This window comes from Clarias gariepinus, chromosome 9 (genome assembly GCF_024256425.1).
Source record: "Clarias gariepinus isolate MV-2021 ecotype Netherlands chromosome 9, CGAR_prim_01v2, whole genome shotgun sequence".
NCBI lineage: Eukaryota > Metazoa > Chordata > Actinopteri > Siluriformes > Clariidae > Clarias > Clarias gariepinus.
The window spans coordinates 29,912,157-29,927,174 of NC_071108.1; the positions used below are offsets into that span (position 1 = coordinate 29,912,157).

Below are 15,018 nucleotides of genomic sequence, written 5' to 3' on the forward strand. Positions count from 1 at the left end.
GAGGTAACAGATTAAGGTTGTATGCTAAATTTACTTTCTAAGGATACATTTTCGGGCAAGATGTTGTGGTAATATTCTGAGGTAACATGCTGAGGCTACATTATGAGGTAACATTCTGAGGTAGCATGCCTAGGTAACATCTTAGTATATAGTGAAGTAACATTCTTTTGTAAACATTCTGAGGTACTATTTAAAAAAAAAAAAAACATGATACGGTAACATTTTAAGTTGGTATTCTGAGGGTAAGATTTGGGGGTAAAATGCTGAGGTACAGTAGCATTTTGAGATAACACTCCAATGTAACAGTCTAAGTTACATTCTGGGGTGGTGTGCTGAGATAAACTTCTGTGGAAACATTTTAAGGTCATCTTTTGAGGTAACATTTTGAGGAACCATGCTGAGGTAGCCTTCTAAGGTAACATTTTGCAGTAGCATGCTTAGGTACCATTACCACCAGTAACATTCTTTTGGTAGCATTCTGAGGTAGCATTTTGAGGGAGCTTGCTTATGTACCATTTTGATAAAAATGTAATGAGGTAACGTTCTTGGAAAATTGTTTTGAGGTAACATTCTGAGGTAAATTGAGTGACATTCTGACAGAAACTTCTGGTGGACACGCTAACGTTACATCTTACTTCTCTGTACACGGATATGGCTTGCATTCTATGTACTGTATGAAAAATATGTTTAATGTGTTTCCACTCTGATAGTTTTTAACACATTCTCAAGTAAGAAATAAAGTTATTACTTTAGCTCTCACCATGCTACATAAAACAAGACAGAACAATAATCAATGATTAGCACTGGTTCCTCTTGTTCCTTACAGTAGCATGACATATATTGTCTACGGTATTGAATAATTTGCATGATAATTTGTCCCTTTGTCTTTTTTCTTCTGAGCATCTTTCTCTATCCTGTAACCACCCATCAGGAATATTCATTAAGCCTAATTTTCGTGTTAACTCATGGTTAATAACGCAGTCTAAAATACATTCTATTAAAATTCATAGTTGTTTTAGCCTGTTTCTTGAGGTAGCGAAGTGGAAAAAGCGAACATACTGTAGTGAGTTCACGTGAGACATTAATGACTTTGAATCACCCCATACGGACAATTTACAAAGAACTCCACTTGCTCAGTGTTTCCAGGAAATACAAAGAAACTGTTTATTGTTCTTTGCAACTAAATATTCAGATACAAATTGCTATCAAATATCACACAGTTAAAGGTATCGTAGCATTTATAACACTGATATACTGTAGATATAACCCTCTACATGTATTTTGGCAGAATGCGGCATACACCTTGATTTAATTACAGTGTGTGTGTGTGTGTGTGTGTGTGTGTGTGTGTGTGAACATACGTGTGCCCTGTGCATGTGAGTGGACTCACACGTTTGACCCCTTTCATAGAGAACGAGTCCCAGGACACACACACACACACACACACACACACACACACACACTCATTTCTGCTTTTCCTTGAGTGGCTTTTTCCTGCAGAGTGTTTCTCTGGACCTCCATCCCCCTCCAGCAGCACTCAGGCCTGGCTGTACAGGGTTCCTGGGCACAGAGAGTGTGTGTGGAGCTCTGTGTGTGTGTAATGTGCGAGTGCGTGTGTGTGAGTGTGTATGTGATGTGGTCTTAGCCAGGCGGCTGATTAGGACCGGGCTGTCAAGCAGCAGCGGTGGCACTTGAAGAACTCCAGAGAGAATAGGAGCCCTTTAACAAAGAGCAGAGCAGCCTTGCTTCTGTTCTGAGACGCACGTATATATACACACACACACACACAAACACACACACACGTCTCCGATCAGGTTTTTCTCTCACACTTATATTTGTACATATGATACATTAAAAGAAATGCATGCTGAATGGGTCATTCTATCCCTGCAGACGTGCACACACACAGCAACATACGCGCCTTACTACGCACACACACTCTCACATACACATACACACACCAGACCACTCCTGCTGTGAAGGCGCTGTAATTGGGCTCTTAGGCTTCATTAGTGGCAAATCTGAGGGGACGTCTCTCTCTCTCTCTCTCTCTCTCTCTCTCTCTCTCTCTCTCTCGTACACACACACACACACACACACACTCACTTTTTCCCTGCTCGGTTCCCCTCTCATGAACTGTTTTGTAACGAAAAATCTCAATCCAGGAGACCGACATAGTAATACTTCTTTTGCTTTGGGCGATACAACTTTTTTTCAGACATGTTTTGTTTTCTGCAAGAAAAGTGATTAGATAAAGTGCAGTGTGTGTAATTTTGCTCACGTGATGACCTGGAACAGTGTGTGTGTAAAACTTCTAGTTATATAGCGTTTATGGTTTAGTAGTGGGAAACCGTACCTTTCACTTTGACTGACAGATCCAGAAAGCATGCTTCATTAATAACGATAATAAACATGAAAGAACATTTAGGAAGTTTGTGAACCCAGGTAGTTCAAAATTTATTTACTTGTTATGGAACATTTAGCAGACGCTCTTATCCCGAGCGACTTACATTTTTATCTGATTTTTTATCTACACATTTTTTTATCTACACATATGAGCAGTTGAGGGTTAAGGACCTTGCTCAAGGGCCCAATACTGGTAACTTGGTGGTTGTGGGATTTGAACCTGGGATCTTCCGAACCGTAGTCCAATGCATTAACCACTGAGCTACCCCTGGCCCCCTGGAGCTCATCAACCACAATTATCAGAATTGTTTTATTTGTTTTTATAGAACAAAATTTTAAATATTGCATGAATACATTAAATCTAAACCTTTCTAACTCACTAAATAAGTAATAAAGATGTTTGTGCATGGAAAGTTCAGAAAAAAGTAAAAAAAAACTCTGTTTACAAAATCTTATACAATTTGAGGTTGCACTACAGTGAGACTTTGTAACCCATAATGCACGTCTGTGAGTGAACTCCAACTCCTTCCCTTAACCTGTTTTCATTTAAACAGCTCGTACCAGCAAAAAAAACTCAATCGTTGCCCGTGATCGTGCCTTTGTTGTGAGTTAATGCCCTTAATTGTCTCTAACTTTGGAAAAAACAATTTCAGGTAATCAGGCTTCAATTTAAAAAAAAAAACTGTCTGGGAAAAAATTATGGCTTTTGTTATCTTAATAGAGTCTCATGAGAAACCCTGAATGATGTATATGATCAGCTGGAGGGTCTCATGATAAATTACCGACCACATTACTTGTGCTAACTTATAGATGCACATTGTAACATGCTGGGGTTTATTTAGGCTACTTTAGCTTTTTAACCAAAGGCTCTAATTTTAACCTGTATATGCCAAATGTGAGACATATACGGGTGGCCTATTGTGTCTCATTTTCACCTCATTTAAATTAACTCCGTTGAGCCTGTAATGCGAGTGCATGTGGGTGATATAATTGCAGCATCATTAAGTTCTGCTTTGTTGCACATTTTTTTCAACATTCTCCAAGCCATGAAAGCCTTGGTTCTAACTTACAGCAAATCACACAATACATAGATGTCATAAAGATGGATTGATCAACAAATGTTAACCTTGTAAAACCTTGTGTTGTGTTCAAGTCGAACCGGGACTAGTTGAAACAGTGTTTTATCGTGGCGTTACTGTGCTTGTAAAAAAAGTAAAGCACTGATTTTATAAAGATGCATATTTCTGTGAAAAATGTACGACAATCATTTAACACTAGAAGCGCCGAGCAGCTGTCATTTGACCGCAAGGGGGTAAAAAAAAAAAAAACTTCACACTCGATCAAATTCCAGGACCCTCCTTCCATGACTTTTCCTAGATCTGTGAGCTTAATCACCCTGTATGCTTACATTTTCAAAATCGCACCAGTAAAAGCCAGTATAAAGCTATTTTGCTCTTATTTACATGATTACTTCCGCATTACAGGAGCTTAGCCAGGAGTTATTGCCACATCCCCTTGTACAGTCCCGACCTGGCTTGAGGACATTTTAACATCTTTGGGCCATTAAAGGAGGCCGGAGTTTCAAATGTGAAGCAGGCAGTCTGATTATGAATTATTATGAAAATTAAATTTTTAACTTATTGGTATCAAAGCACTAGTGATATGCACATTATTGTAGTAGGAGATTATACAGAGAAATAAAGCTATTTCTTTTTTTTACTTGCATACATTAAATTTGGTCTGTTATTCTAAGTCCCGGTTTGAAATAAACGCCTTTTTGAAATCTTTGAAACGCCTTTGGACTCTCTCCTGATCACAATTTACCTTGTAGCACTGGGCCACATGGCTGAAATGTCATACCACAAATACCTAAATATGTTTTCATGACATATGATACTGTATGTATTAGAACATTTTGTATTGCTTTTGTGAGGGTTGCTGCACACTAGATAAACAGCAGCCCAAACACCCCAAACTGACCCCAAACAACTCATTCAAATTCAGATTGATTGTTTGCATAGCAACGGCAGTAGCATTAGATCCTTAATTAGCAATGCAACGGTGACCACGGCAAAGAAAATCTCTATGAGACATTACAAGGAAAAAAAGCTTTGGGAGAAATGTATGGACACTGGACGGTAGGATTATGAATCATTACTCTTCTACAACAGACTAGTGCATGCTTTAAATGCATTTTCAGTATGAGCATATTGTGAATAATAGACTGGAAATTCTTTATGTTTAAGCAGCATTTCCTACAGTATGTAAAAATTATATCGCACTTGCACTCGATTTTACTGTGAGTGTTTTAAAAGTGTGTCAGGAAAGAAAAAAAAATGTTTAAGTTAAAACTCTTTATTATTATTCTTCAACCATGCCGACACGAATGAGGCTCATTTGCAGGCTACATTCTTGACCGTGGGGGCCCTTGCACTTGTCCTTGAGTTTTGCCTCTGTGGGCAACTGTAGTATCAGGTTACGGAGGCTCATTTTAATGAGACACTCTATTACGCTTATATAAGTGCAAATGTAACACATAATATTGGTTTTTATTTTAACATACCATGTCTGTTTTAACTCATGGGATTATTATTGCTACTTAGACAGTATTATACGGTTTTGTGTGTTTTTTTTATATCCGGATGGTTTAGTGTCTTGCGGCTTTAACGTATTTCTCTCTTCAGGCTGCCACTGTCATTTCCTCTTCCATGGTTTCTACTCCTCTCTTCAGCCCTTAGCAAAGCCAGGGTAATGTCAGTGTGAGCATCTTGACCTCTGTGACTCAGAGGAGACAAATCGAGCTGAACCCACTACAAGCTGAGGGAAACATAGGGCAGGGTGGAGTAAAACAAGGCACAGTGCCATCAGTACCCAGGCACACATGGGCATCTGGGTTGAAAAAAAGATTTCAGCATATAAATGCACATCTTATCTTATTTGATCAGCATCTATAGTAATGGTAAAAGTAGGTAATTTGTCCAAACATCACCTCCTGAACCAGACTAGGACATGAAATAACTGAGTCACATTAAGTTGTGCAAATTTGATTTACTTCTAAGCAGAACACTAAGCAGTATTGGATTAGTGCCGGACGAAAACACTGCCCCCCACCAACGCCCCCTATTTCTTCCTAGTAAATAAACTTTAATAAAAAATTGTTGTACATCCTACGAAGTGCATAACTGTTAAATTAAAAAAAAGTAATTGCTCATATAATAATCTCAGCAGCAGCCTCATTTCCTTCTTGTTTGTTCTAACCACTCAGCATTCAGCATCACTAGTTTACTATTCACCAGCCTGATCATCTGCACCTCTTTCTCACTGGTTTATGTCTTGAATTAGATGTTTTTATGCTTAAATGATTCCTAGGTCACTGTGTGGATTAAAAAAAAAATCCTGAGAATTTTCTGAAACTGATCAGGGACTAAGGGGCAACAAAAGTCCTTCAGGAAGCGTAGAGAGCTATTCATCAAGAGTATATAAAAAAAAATAAGAAGAAAGTCTGGCTCTTTGGAAGCAAGATATGAAGAAACAAGGGGGTTCAAAACTTTTGCACAGCACTGTCTCAACCATGTTATTGTCCAACATCTCTGGCTCTTTGTTTTTTCCTTCCTGCATCATCCCTTCCTCCACTCAAAGTTCCCTTCCTTCAATTCTGCCGTCCACCTGTTCTTCCTCTCTGCGCCTGTCCATCATGCTTTGCTGCAGGAAGTGCTCCCAGGTTGACCCCTGACCCCAGGCAGCTGGGCTGCATATAAACAGCTCATTTTGTCTGCTTCCTGTTTGGCCTGAACGGGTGCAGCGCCTATTTTCGTCCGTGTGTATGTGTGTGTGTTCGGATGTGCGTTTGTGCGCTTATGTATGAGGGTCTGTAATGTTTGTGTGCAGTTGATAGCGAACGCTGCTGCGCGTTGTTCTCACTGAAGCGGTGGACCTCATCAAGTGCACATCCCTGGAACGGCTGTATTTCATTTAGGTCGGAAACAGACTCACTCGATTGCAGATGTACGTCCTGGAATAGCCTTAATGCTAATCTTTGACACCACAAACACGGATTATTATAAATGTCACAAGGATCACAGAGGGTTTTAAGAATTCATAGTGCACTCAGATGTGTGTATGGACATTCATTTTCTAGATGCTAGGCCTACTTTCTTACTCATCGCTGTACTTCTTTCAGCTCTGGATTCAATTAGGCGGTCTGGTTTTTTGCCAGGGATCTCCTTCATTCTGTCTGTCTGTCTGTCTGTTTTCTTATCCTAACAGAGATAGTGTCAAACCCAATTATGAAAATATGTTAAAGTGATACTGTAATCACAAGGATCTCCTAGAGCATGGTGACCAAATGCTAATCAAAGGAAATGTAGCCATTAATGGGAGCAAATGTGCTACCGTTAACAGGAAAGCCCTTATTTAGGTTGTTTTAAAAAAATACAACAATTTCAACTATTTTTTTCACAAAACCACTTCATTTCAGTTGCGATCTTGAAACCACTTCACAGGTTTGTATTAATGAACACAGTTTCTGACACTGATTAGCAGCATTTTGCTGCTGGAACTGATTTTGCCTTCCGAAAGTCAGCCATCTTGCGATGGGAAAGCTGTCTCTGTATTAAGTTTTTGCAGCTTCTATCCATGCTTCAAAGAACCATTAGAATTTTTGTTTAAAAAAAAAACCTCTCTCTTTTGCTATATATGAGAGAGAGAGAGAGAGAGAGAGAGAGAGATGACTTATAAATGATGGTGTGTGTGCATTAGGACGTCTTACTGTCACAAACGGAAAAAGCGTCAGGATGAGAAAAGAAAAGACATACAAACGAAGAATCTCCCCCGCCTCAATAACTCACTCAGTTTCAAACCTGAACTAGTTAACTGTAGCTAAGACTTTCCCATTATGTTAGCTACAATACAGTGTTGCATATTTTCTTTGATTTACGGTCGGAAGTTCGGACACAGAGCATGGATTTATTTTCTGCATTCTAAACCACTAAAGGTTTCAAAACGGTGAATTAATTAATTAATTACGTAATGAACAGCACCCGTCAGTCACTATTCTGGAAAAGTATTGTTAAGAGCATTTGCAAAACCCATCAAGCTCCATGATGAAACTGGCTCTCATGAGGAACATCCCAGGGAAGCATTTCTTGATGGTGTTTTGTTTGAGATCATTGTTTACACCTCAGCATCGTGGAGGTTCCTTTCTTTGGAGTCGAATCAGCTTGCTAATTAGCTAACATTTTAAGCTTGCTAAAGATAAGTAAAGCTTTGAGCTCTAGTTTTTCTATCTTATCATTTACCTACAGTTTATCCGTGTTTGCAGTGTGTGTTTTAATTTATTTGAATGAATTAGAACGAGAGAAGTAATATAACACCTTTGATAATCCATTCAGTAGATAAATATTAGCTGTGGAAACACTTGATCTGATTAGATAGATATATTCTTTCTGTGCACATTTGCGTCCACGTGGGGTTAACATCAGGAGACAGAACGAGTTTCAGGGAAGAAAATGAAGCTTCCATTGTCTATGCTGCTTTGTACTGTATTCTTGGTCACGGGGACCTGCACCCTATTCCAGGAGACTTAGGGTATGAGGTGTGCTACACCCTGCATGGGGTGCCAATCCATCGCATGGCACGCATACACACACACACACACACACACACACACACACCAATAAGGCTGAAGAATTCAGTCGACAATGTTGTATTAAAACATCTCAAGAGCTGATGACTAGAAAAAAAATTCTTTTTTTTTATTTTTTATGATTTCTTTTAAAAAGATATCCGATGTAAGCTGCTCGTGCCTGAGGGAGCGTGATCTGATTCGTCATCCTTCACAAGCTTCTAATTTGAAAAACCAGCTAGAGAAGAATCCAATGTCTTGATAATGACTTGCTTGGGACAGCAGATTTTGCTCCTATAAATTTTAACAAGCGATATGCAGACAGGAAAACACACACACACCCACACACGCACAAACACACACACACACACACACACACTCCTGTGCTTTTTACATGCTGCCACTGCGTTCCGCCATGTAGATTGAAAACACACTTGTGTCTCAAAACACTGCATTTAAAGCCAATTAAGCCCCATGGGGTAAAGGGGCTCAGTGAAAAGGTGGGGTAGGGGGGCAGTTTAAGGGAGATTTGTGTGTGTGTGTGTGTCGGGGAGTGTTATTAAAGGCTGTCACCTTAGACACAGAAAAACACTATTAAAGCCAGTTACCGAGTGGCAATTGTGACAGACACTTATAACTCCAGTGTGTTAATGTGTGTGTGTGTGTGTGTGTGTTTGTGTGTATAAAAGAGTGGGAGACAGTCTCTATTTTTGTGTATAAGTCTCTTGCCCTCAGTCTCTTTCTCTCACCCCTGATAACCGCAGTCCCTCTCTTAAGGCCATTAGTCACCGGCGAGAGGGATAATTGTCATGGCGAATAGCCGCGCCACACGTTTGATGTGGACGCCGACTTCCTTTTGATGTAAAAATGTATCCAGAGTGATTATCAAGATTACGGCTTCCCTCCCACCTTCTCTCCCTCCTTCCCTTTCCTTCACCCCTCTTTTTCCATCCTCCTGTTGGGCTGGGAAGATTAATTGGATGCAGCTTGCTCTATTAACCGGAGCTGATGTGGTCGCCGCCGCCGCCGCCACTCTCGAGTTTATTCAACGTGCGTTTGGCTACTGTCCCTCTCTCCATTTCTGCATGTAATTGTTTATCCCACTGCAGTTTTTTTTTTTTTTTTTGGCAACGGTAGACCAAGCATATGCTCTTTCTCCTATCTCATGCTTTCTCTTTTGGTCTGCCTCTTTGTTTTTCAAATATTTGGACCTTATTACAATATTAAGGTCTGTTTGAGTGTTTATGCGAAGTCCCCGATATCCTGTACATCTTCTAAATGGCTCATAAGAGTCTCCTGGCACTCGAATGTCTCTGCTCATTAAAGCCGTTCCACTTACTCCTTGTTGTTTTATGTGCTAGTGGAAACTGATGAGTTGCGTCTAACGTAGCTGGTGGTCTCTGGTCTGGTTTGGGTTCTGTTTTTTTTTTTTTTTTTTTCTCCTCCCTGGCATTTCTTGGATACACAGGAGCAGACCTTAGCCCGTATACACAACACGTTTGCAGCGAATGCATGTGAGGAAACCTTTGTGCAAGTGTGTGACGAAGAGAGACTAATTCATATGTATGAAATACAAATATGCAAGGGTGTTTACTGTACCGTTATGTTTTTATTGGATTCACCCATGTGTGTCTTGGTCCCATGTGTGAGTGTGTGTGGGTGCTTATGTTAAGTTTTATGTGAGGGTGTGTGCTTGAGAACGATAGTTTGAGCAATTGTATTCCAAAAGCATATTTATGTTGGATTCGGTATTGCCAATTTATTTTTTTAGGTTCTGTGCGAACATTCGTGAGAACTTTTAAGTCTAAAAGGATATTGTGTTTGCTTTTTCTTACAGAAACCTAAGCAACAACCGCATCCGAGTCCTGAGAAATGGCTCCTTTGCTGGCTTGTACTTGCTGGACAAACTGTAAGTCACTAGTCATTTTGTCTTTAATCGTCATCCTGATTCTCATTTACACAGTTTTTTTTGTGGATGTGCTTTGATCTGTTCCATCTTTGCTTTGGATCTTAGCCCTATGTTCAAGCCACAGCCTGCAGAGACTGGGCTTAGATCAAGAATTAGTACCCCATACTTAGTTATTTTTTTATGTTGGTTTTGGATGTTGTATTTCTTCACCTTAAGTCCAAGGCGAGTCTAGGTGGAATGTCTGCAAGGTACTACCCAAGCTAAATCAACTCAGATCCAAAATTCCTTCAGTTGTTGCCCTTGTCTAAGTCAGGGACAAAGTCCCGAAGGTACCACCCAAATTACATTCATGTCATGTCTCATGTCTTCACGCTACCATCCAAATCACATGCATGTCAGGTCTAGTGTCCCTATATTATCATCCAAATCACCTCTAGGTCCTGTCCAAAGTCCCAAAGCTACCACCCAAATCACATCTAAGTCAGGTCTAAAGTCCCAAAGCTACCATTAAAATTATATGTAGGTTAGCCACAACATCCCTAAGTTACCACTTCAATCACATGTAGGTCAGTTTCAATTTTTCTAAGATACTATTACATTCATGTCATGTCCAATGTCTCTACGCTACCATCCATATCACACGCATGTCAGGTCTAGTGTCCCTATATTACCATCCAAATTACCTCTAGGTCATGTCTAAAGTCCTTAAGCTACCACCAAAATCACATGTAGATCAGCTACAAATTCCCTAAGTTACCACCCAAATCACATCTAAGTCAGGTCTAAAGTCTAAGCTATCACAAAAATCACATGTCGGTCAGGTCCAAAGTCCCTAAGTTACCACCCAAATCACATGTAGGTCAGGTTCAAAGTCCTTAAGGTACCACCAAAATCACATGTAGGTCAGCTACAACATCCCTAAGCTAGTACATAAAACACATGTTGGTCAGATTCAAAGTCCCTAAGTTACCACCCAAATCACATATAGATCAGATTCAAAGTCCCAAGCAACCACTTAAATCACATGTAGGTCAGGTACAAAGACCCTATGTTACCACCCAAATCACAAATATAGTGATATTGACTGTAGATCAGGTACAAAGTCCCTAAGGCACCACCAAAATTACATATACGGTAGGTCAGGTTCAAAGTCCCCAAGGTACCACCAAAATCACATGTAGATCAGCTACAAATTCCCTAAGTTACCACCCAAATCACATCTAAGTCAGGTCTAAAGTCTAAGCTATCACAAAAATCACATGTCGGTCAGGTCCAAAGTCTCTAAGTTACCACCCAAATCACATGTAGGTCAGGTTCAAAGTCCTTAAGGTACCACCAAAATCACATGTAGGTCAGCTACAACATCCCTAAGCTAGTACATAAAACACATGTTGGTCAGATTCAAAGTCCCTAAGTTACCACCCAAATCACATATAGATCAGATTCAAAGTCCCAAGCAACCACTTAAATCACATGTAGGTCAGGTACAAAGACCCTATGTTACCACCCAAATCACAAATATAGTGATATTGACTGTAGATCAGGTACAAAGTCCCTAAGGCACCACCAAAATTACATATACGGTAGGTCAGGTTCAAAGTCCCCAAGGTACCACCAAAATCACATGTAGGTCAGGTACAAAGTCCTAAGGGTACCACCAAAATCACATGTAGGCCAGGTACTGTACAAAGACCCTAAGGTATCACCAAAATCACATGTAGGTCAGGTACAAAGTCCCCAGGGTACCACCAAAATCACATGTAGGTCAGGTACAAAGTCTCTGAGGTACCACTAAAATCACTTGTAGGTCAGGTACAAAGTCCCTAAGGTACCACCAAAATCACATGTAGGTCAGGTACAGTTCATAAGGTACCACCAAAATCACATGGACGTCAGGTACAAAGTCCCTAAGGTACCACCAAAATCACATGGCGGTCAGGTACAAAGTCCATAAGGTACCACCAAAATCACATGGAGGTCAGGGACAAAGTCCCTAAGGTACCACCAAAATCACATAGCGGTCAGGTACAAAGTCCCTAAGGTACCACCAAAATTACATAGAGGTCAGGTACAAGGTCCCTAAGGTACCACCAAAATCACATGGAGGTCAGGGACAAAGTCCCTAAGGTACCTTTAAATCACATGTTGGTCACTAAGCTACCACACAAAAACAATCCAAGTCATGTCCAGAATGCGTATGTCTGATTCAAGTTCTGAACTGAAATGGGGTGGAATCTAGTGGCCATGTTGTCTACTCTTAGCACAAGGTTGCTTTGCATAGTTCTCTTTCCTTTCTTGGAAACCACTCCGACCTGGATACACTTTGTTGTAAGGTCTATAGACATTCCCCCACAGGGGTTTAGCTTTGCAAGGATTTAAAACTTTACAGAATACTTATCCAGGTGGTTGCTAACTTGTTTATCCAGTCACATGTGGGCTTCATAAAGAGTGCCTATGCAGTATGCAGTGAGTGGACTCATAGCGTGAGGTAGGATTCTGGAAAGATTTGTTGCAAAGGAGCAATCGTGTTGATGCAATTCTTCTGGCATGAAGGTCTCGTCAATGCAACTTTATTGAAATTGATAATACAGTATTGGGCTAAGTCCTAAAAAAGCAATAAGGATTCTCTCAAGGGGGAGAGACGGAAAGTTAATAAGTGTGCGCTAAAAAGTGAATATTGATATGCAGTGTGTTCTTGTCTGAGAATGCAGATGTAGACTAAGGTCATAGTTATGACTTTGGAAAAAAATACCTACTTCATAATAAGTCTGGCTTTGTTCAGCTTTCAGCTTGCGCAGTGCAGTGCAGTTGTTGCTCGGGACGTATCTCTTTTCGGTTTAGTCCCTGTTCATGTAGGTTTTTTCCTAGGTGAAGTGCTCAGACTTAGTTTCAGCAGGGAGGATGAGAGAAAACTCAACTTAGATCGCCATATATTAGAACTTGATGTGATAGTTGACCAAAAAGTTGAACAGGAAGGTGAAAAAGGGGAAGAAGAAGTAGGCTGCCAATGATTATCTACGCGTCATGGCCATACAACATAGACAGTTCCTTCTCCTACAGTTACTTTGCTCTGTTATATATACAGTTAAACAACTTCTTCTAACAATCAGACTCACCAAAACCATGGTGTAAATGCCTTTAAATGTTCTCTTTATAGTATACATCAACAGCACACAGTATTTACAGTATCGCCAACTTCTTATGACTTTGATCATCAAAATGATGTCTACTACAAATTGGTTATTCGCATCATATAAGGTACCAGCTTTAGCGGAAAAACATGGCAGGAAATTAGCAGCTGCAAAAAAAAAAAAAAAAAGCCAACTTAATGACCTGGGCTGGGTCAGGAGCAGCTGTTCGGAATGAGAAGCAGATTTTCTTGTCTTAATTAAGTCTTGCTCCCTCGTTAATGTCTAATAGAGAGAGAAAGAGAGAGAGAGAGAAGGATGAGAAAGAGTCAACTCACACCTTAATCTAGACAGGCCACTTTATTTATGAGCTCTGACCTCTGCATGATGTTTCCTGTCGTTTTGAAGACCAAATTTTACATGAGAAAGACTTCTAAAAATGTGGGGACCCTTTGCTGGTCCACATAAGAATGTGATGCTTAGTATGAATTATTATTATTATTATTATTATTATTATTATTTCTAAGTGTGGTGTTCTAAGATATTGCATGACATTTTAACAATCATCTTAAGTAAGACAGTATTTCCAGCTCCAAGGTTTATAGTAATGTTCCTCATTAATGCGTTGATATGGTGTTATGCAAAGAGTCTTCACTGTCAGCGCGTTATAACAATCAAAGTTATATGTTTTCCACAATGGAAAAGTTTTCACAGTTGTATTTTTTTGTTACAAAATTGTGAACATGACAAGCTGTTTTCGTGAGAGAAAAAGAAGAGCACAGTGAGGGAATTAATGTTTATAGCAAACCTAGTAAGAAATTAATAAAATATATGATGAATCAATCTCTTTTAAAGATTTTTAACTGGAAAATAATCAACTTTAAAATAATAACAGTATCCTTACATTACGCTGAATTACATCACTCCTAAATCACGCCTAAAGATATCATTTAAAAATGGGTCTCTTATGTAACCTCCTCAGCAGCAACCTCATTTCTCCTCTCATCTGATCCGACCACTCAGCATTCAGTATTATTTAACAATCTTCTGATAACGGTCAGGTACAGATACTGGACTAAAAATGACAAGCAAAAAGGCAAGCCTTGCCAAAAACAAGAGCCAAAAAGTCCTTCAGGAAGCCTGGAGAACTGTTCCATAAACACTTGGACTTTTTTTTATTTATTTTTACATTGTAAAACAAAGCGGAAGGCGTCCAAAATATGCAATAATCTCCTTTGTTGTTGATGTTGAGATGTTTCTGCTACTTTAAATCCTTCATGTGCTGTTTGTAAATTGGTGATTTCTGAGGCTGGTGACTCTAAATGAATCTCTCCTCTGCAGCAGAGGTAAGTTTTGGTTTTGCTTTATTGAGATGGTCTTCATGAGAGCCAGTTTCATCATGGTGCTTGATGGGTTTTACAAGAACTGTTCCAGAACAGCTGACCTTTGTGTCTTAACTGACCGGTGTTGTTGTTTTTATTTAATCACTTAATATCATATGTGTAATTTTATATATATGTACTGTATATATGTGTGTGTGTGCATGTAAAACAGAGGTGTTTGGGGTAAAAAGATCTAATAGTGCTTGTTTTTCTAAGTGCAGACACGCCCTCCGGGGAGCTACAGGGGTTGAGGAGGGAGAAATCTGAGCTGAGGTCACAAATCAGATCCCATACCTGGGTTAGTGGTTAAAACAGCAGGAGGGACAAGGGGAGCATGAGTGGAGGCTGATTTACAACTTTCCACAATCCACACACACATAGAGACAGAAAAATGAAGCCATACAAACACTGTTGAGGCGCCAAAACTTTTGCATGTGTGGATATCTAAACAAACTTTTTTTTCTTTCTTTCTTTCTTTTTTTTTAGTTATTCATCTTACTTTATCCACATAATCAGCATTGCTAACTTACTAATCTTACCTTAAGTGTAGTTATAGTTAATTGAAGCATC

At 39.6% G+C, this 15,018-nt stretch overlaps 1 protein-coding gene across 1 annotated transcript in view; it reads left to right on the forward strand.

The window, feature by feature from the left end:
• adgra2 (adhesion G protein-coupled receptor A2) overlaps nucleotides 1-15,018 on the forward strand; it is a 61,413-nt gene that overhangs the window by 15,111 nt on the left and 31,284 nt on the right. Inside the window, exon 2 of the mRNA XM_053503870.1 lies at nucleotides 9,867-9,938. Within this exon, the coding sequence (XP_053359845.1) occupies nucleotides 9,867-9,938 (72 nt within the window). The remainder of the gene's footprint in view (nucleotides 1-9,866; nucleotides 9,939-15,018) is intronic.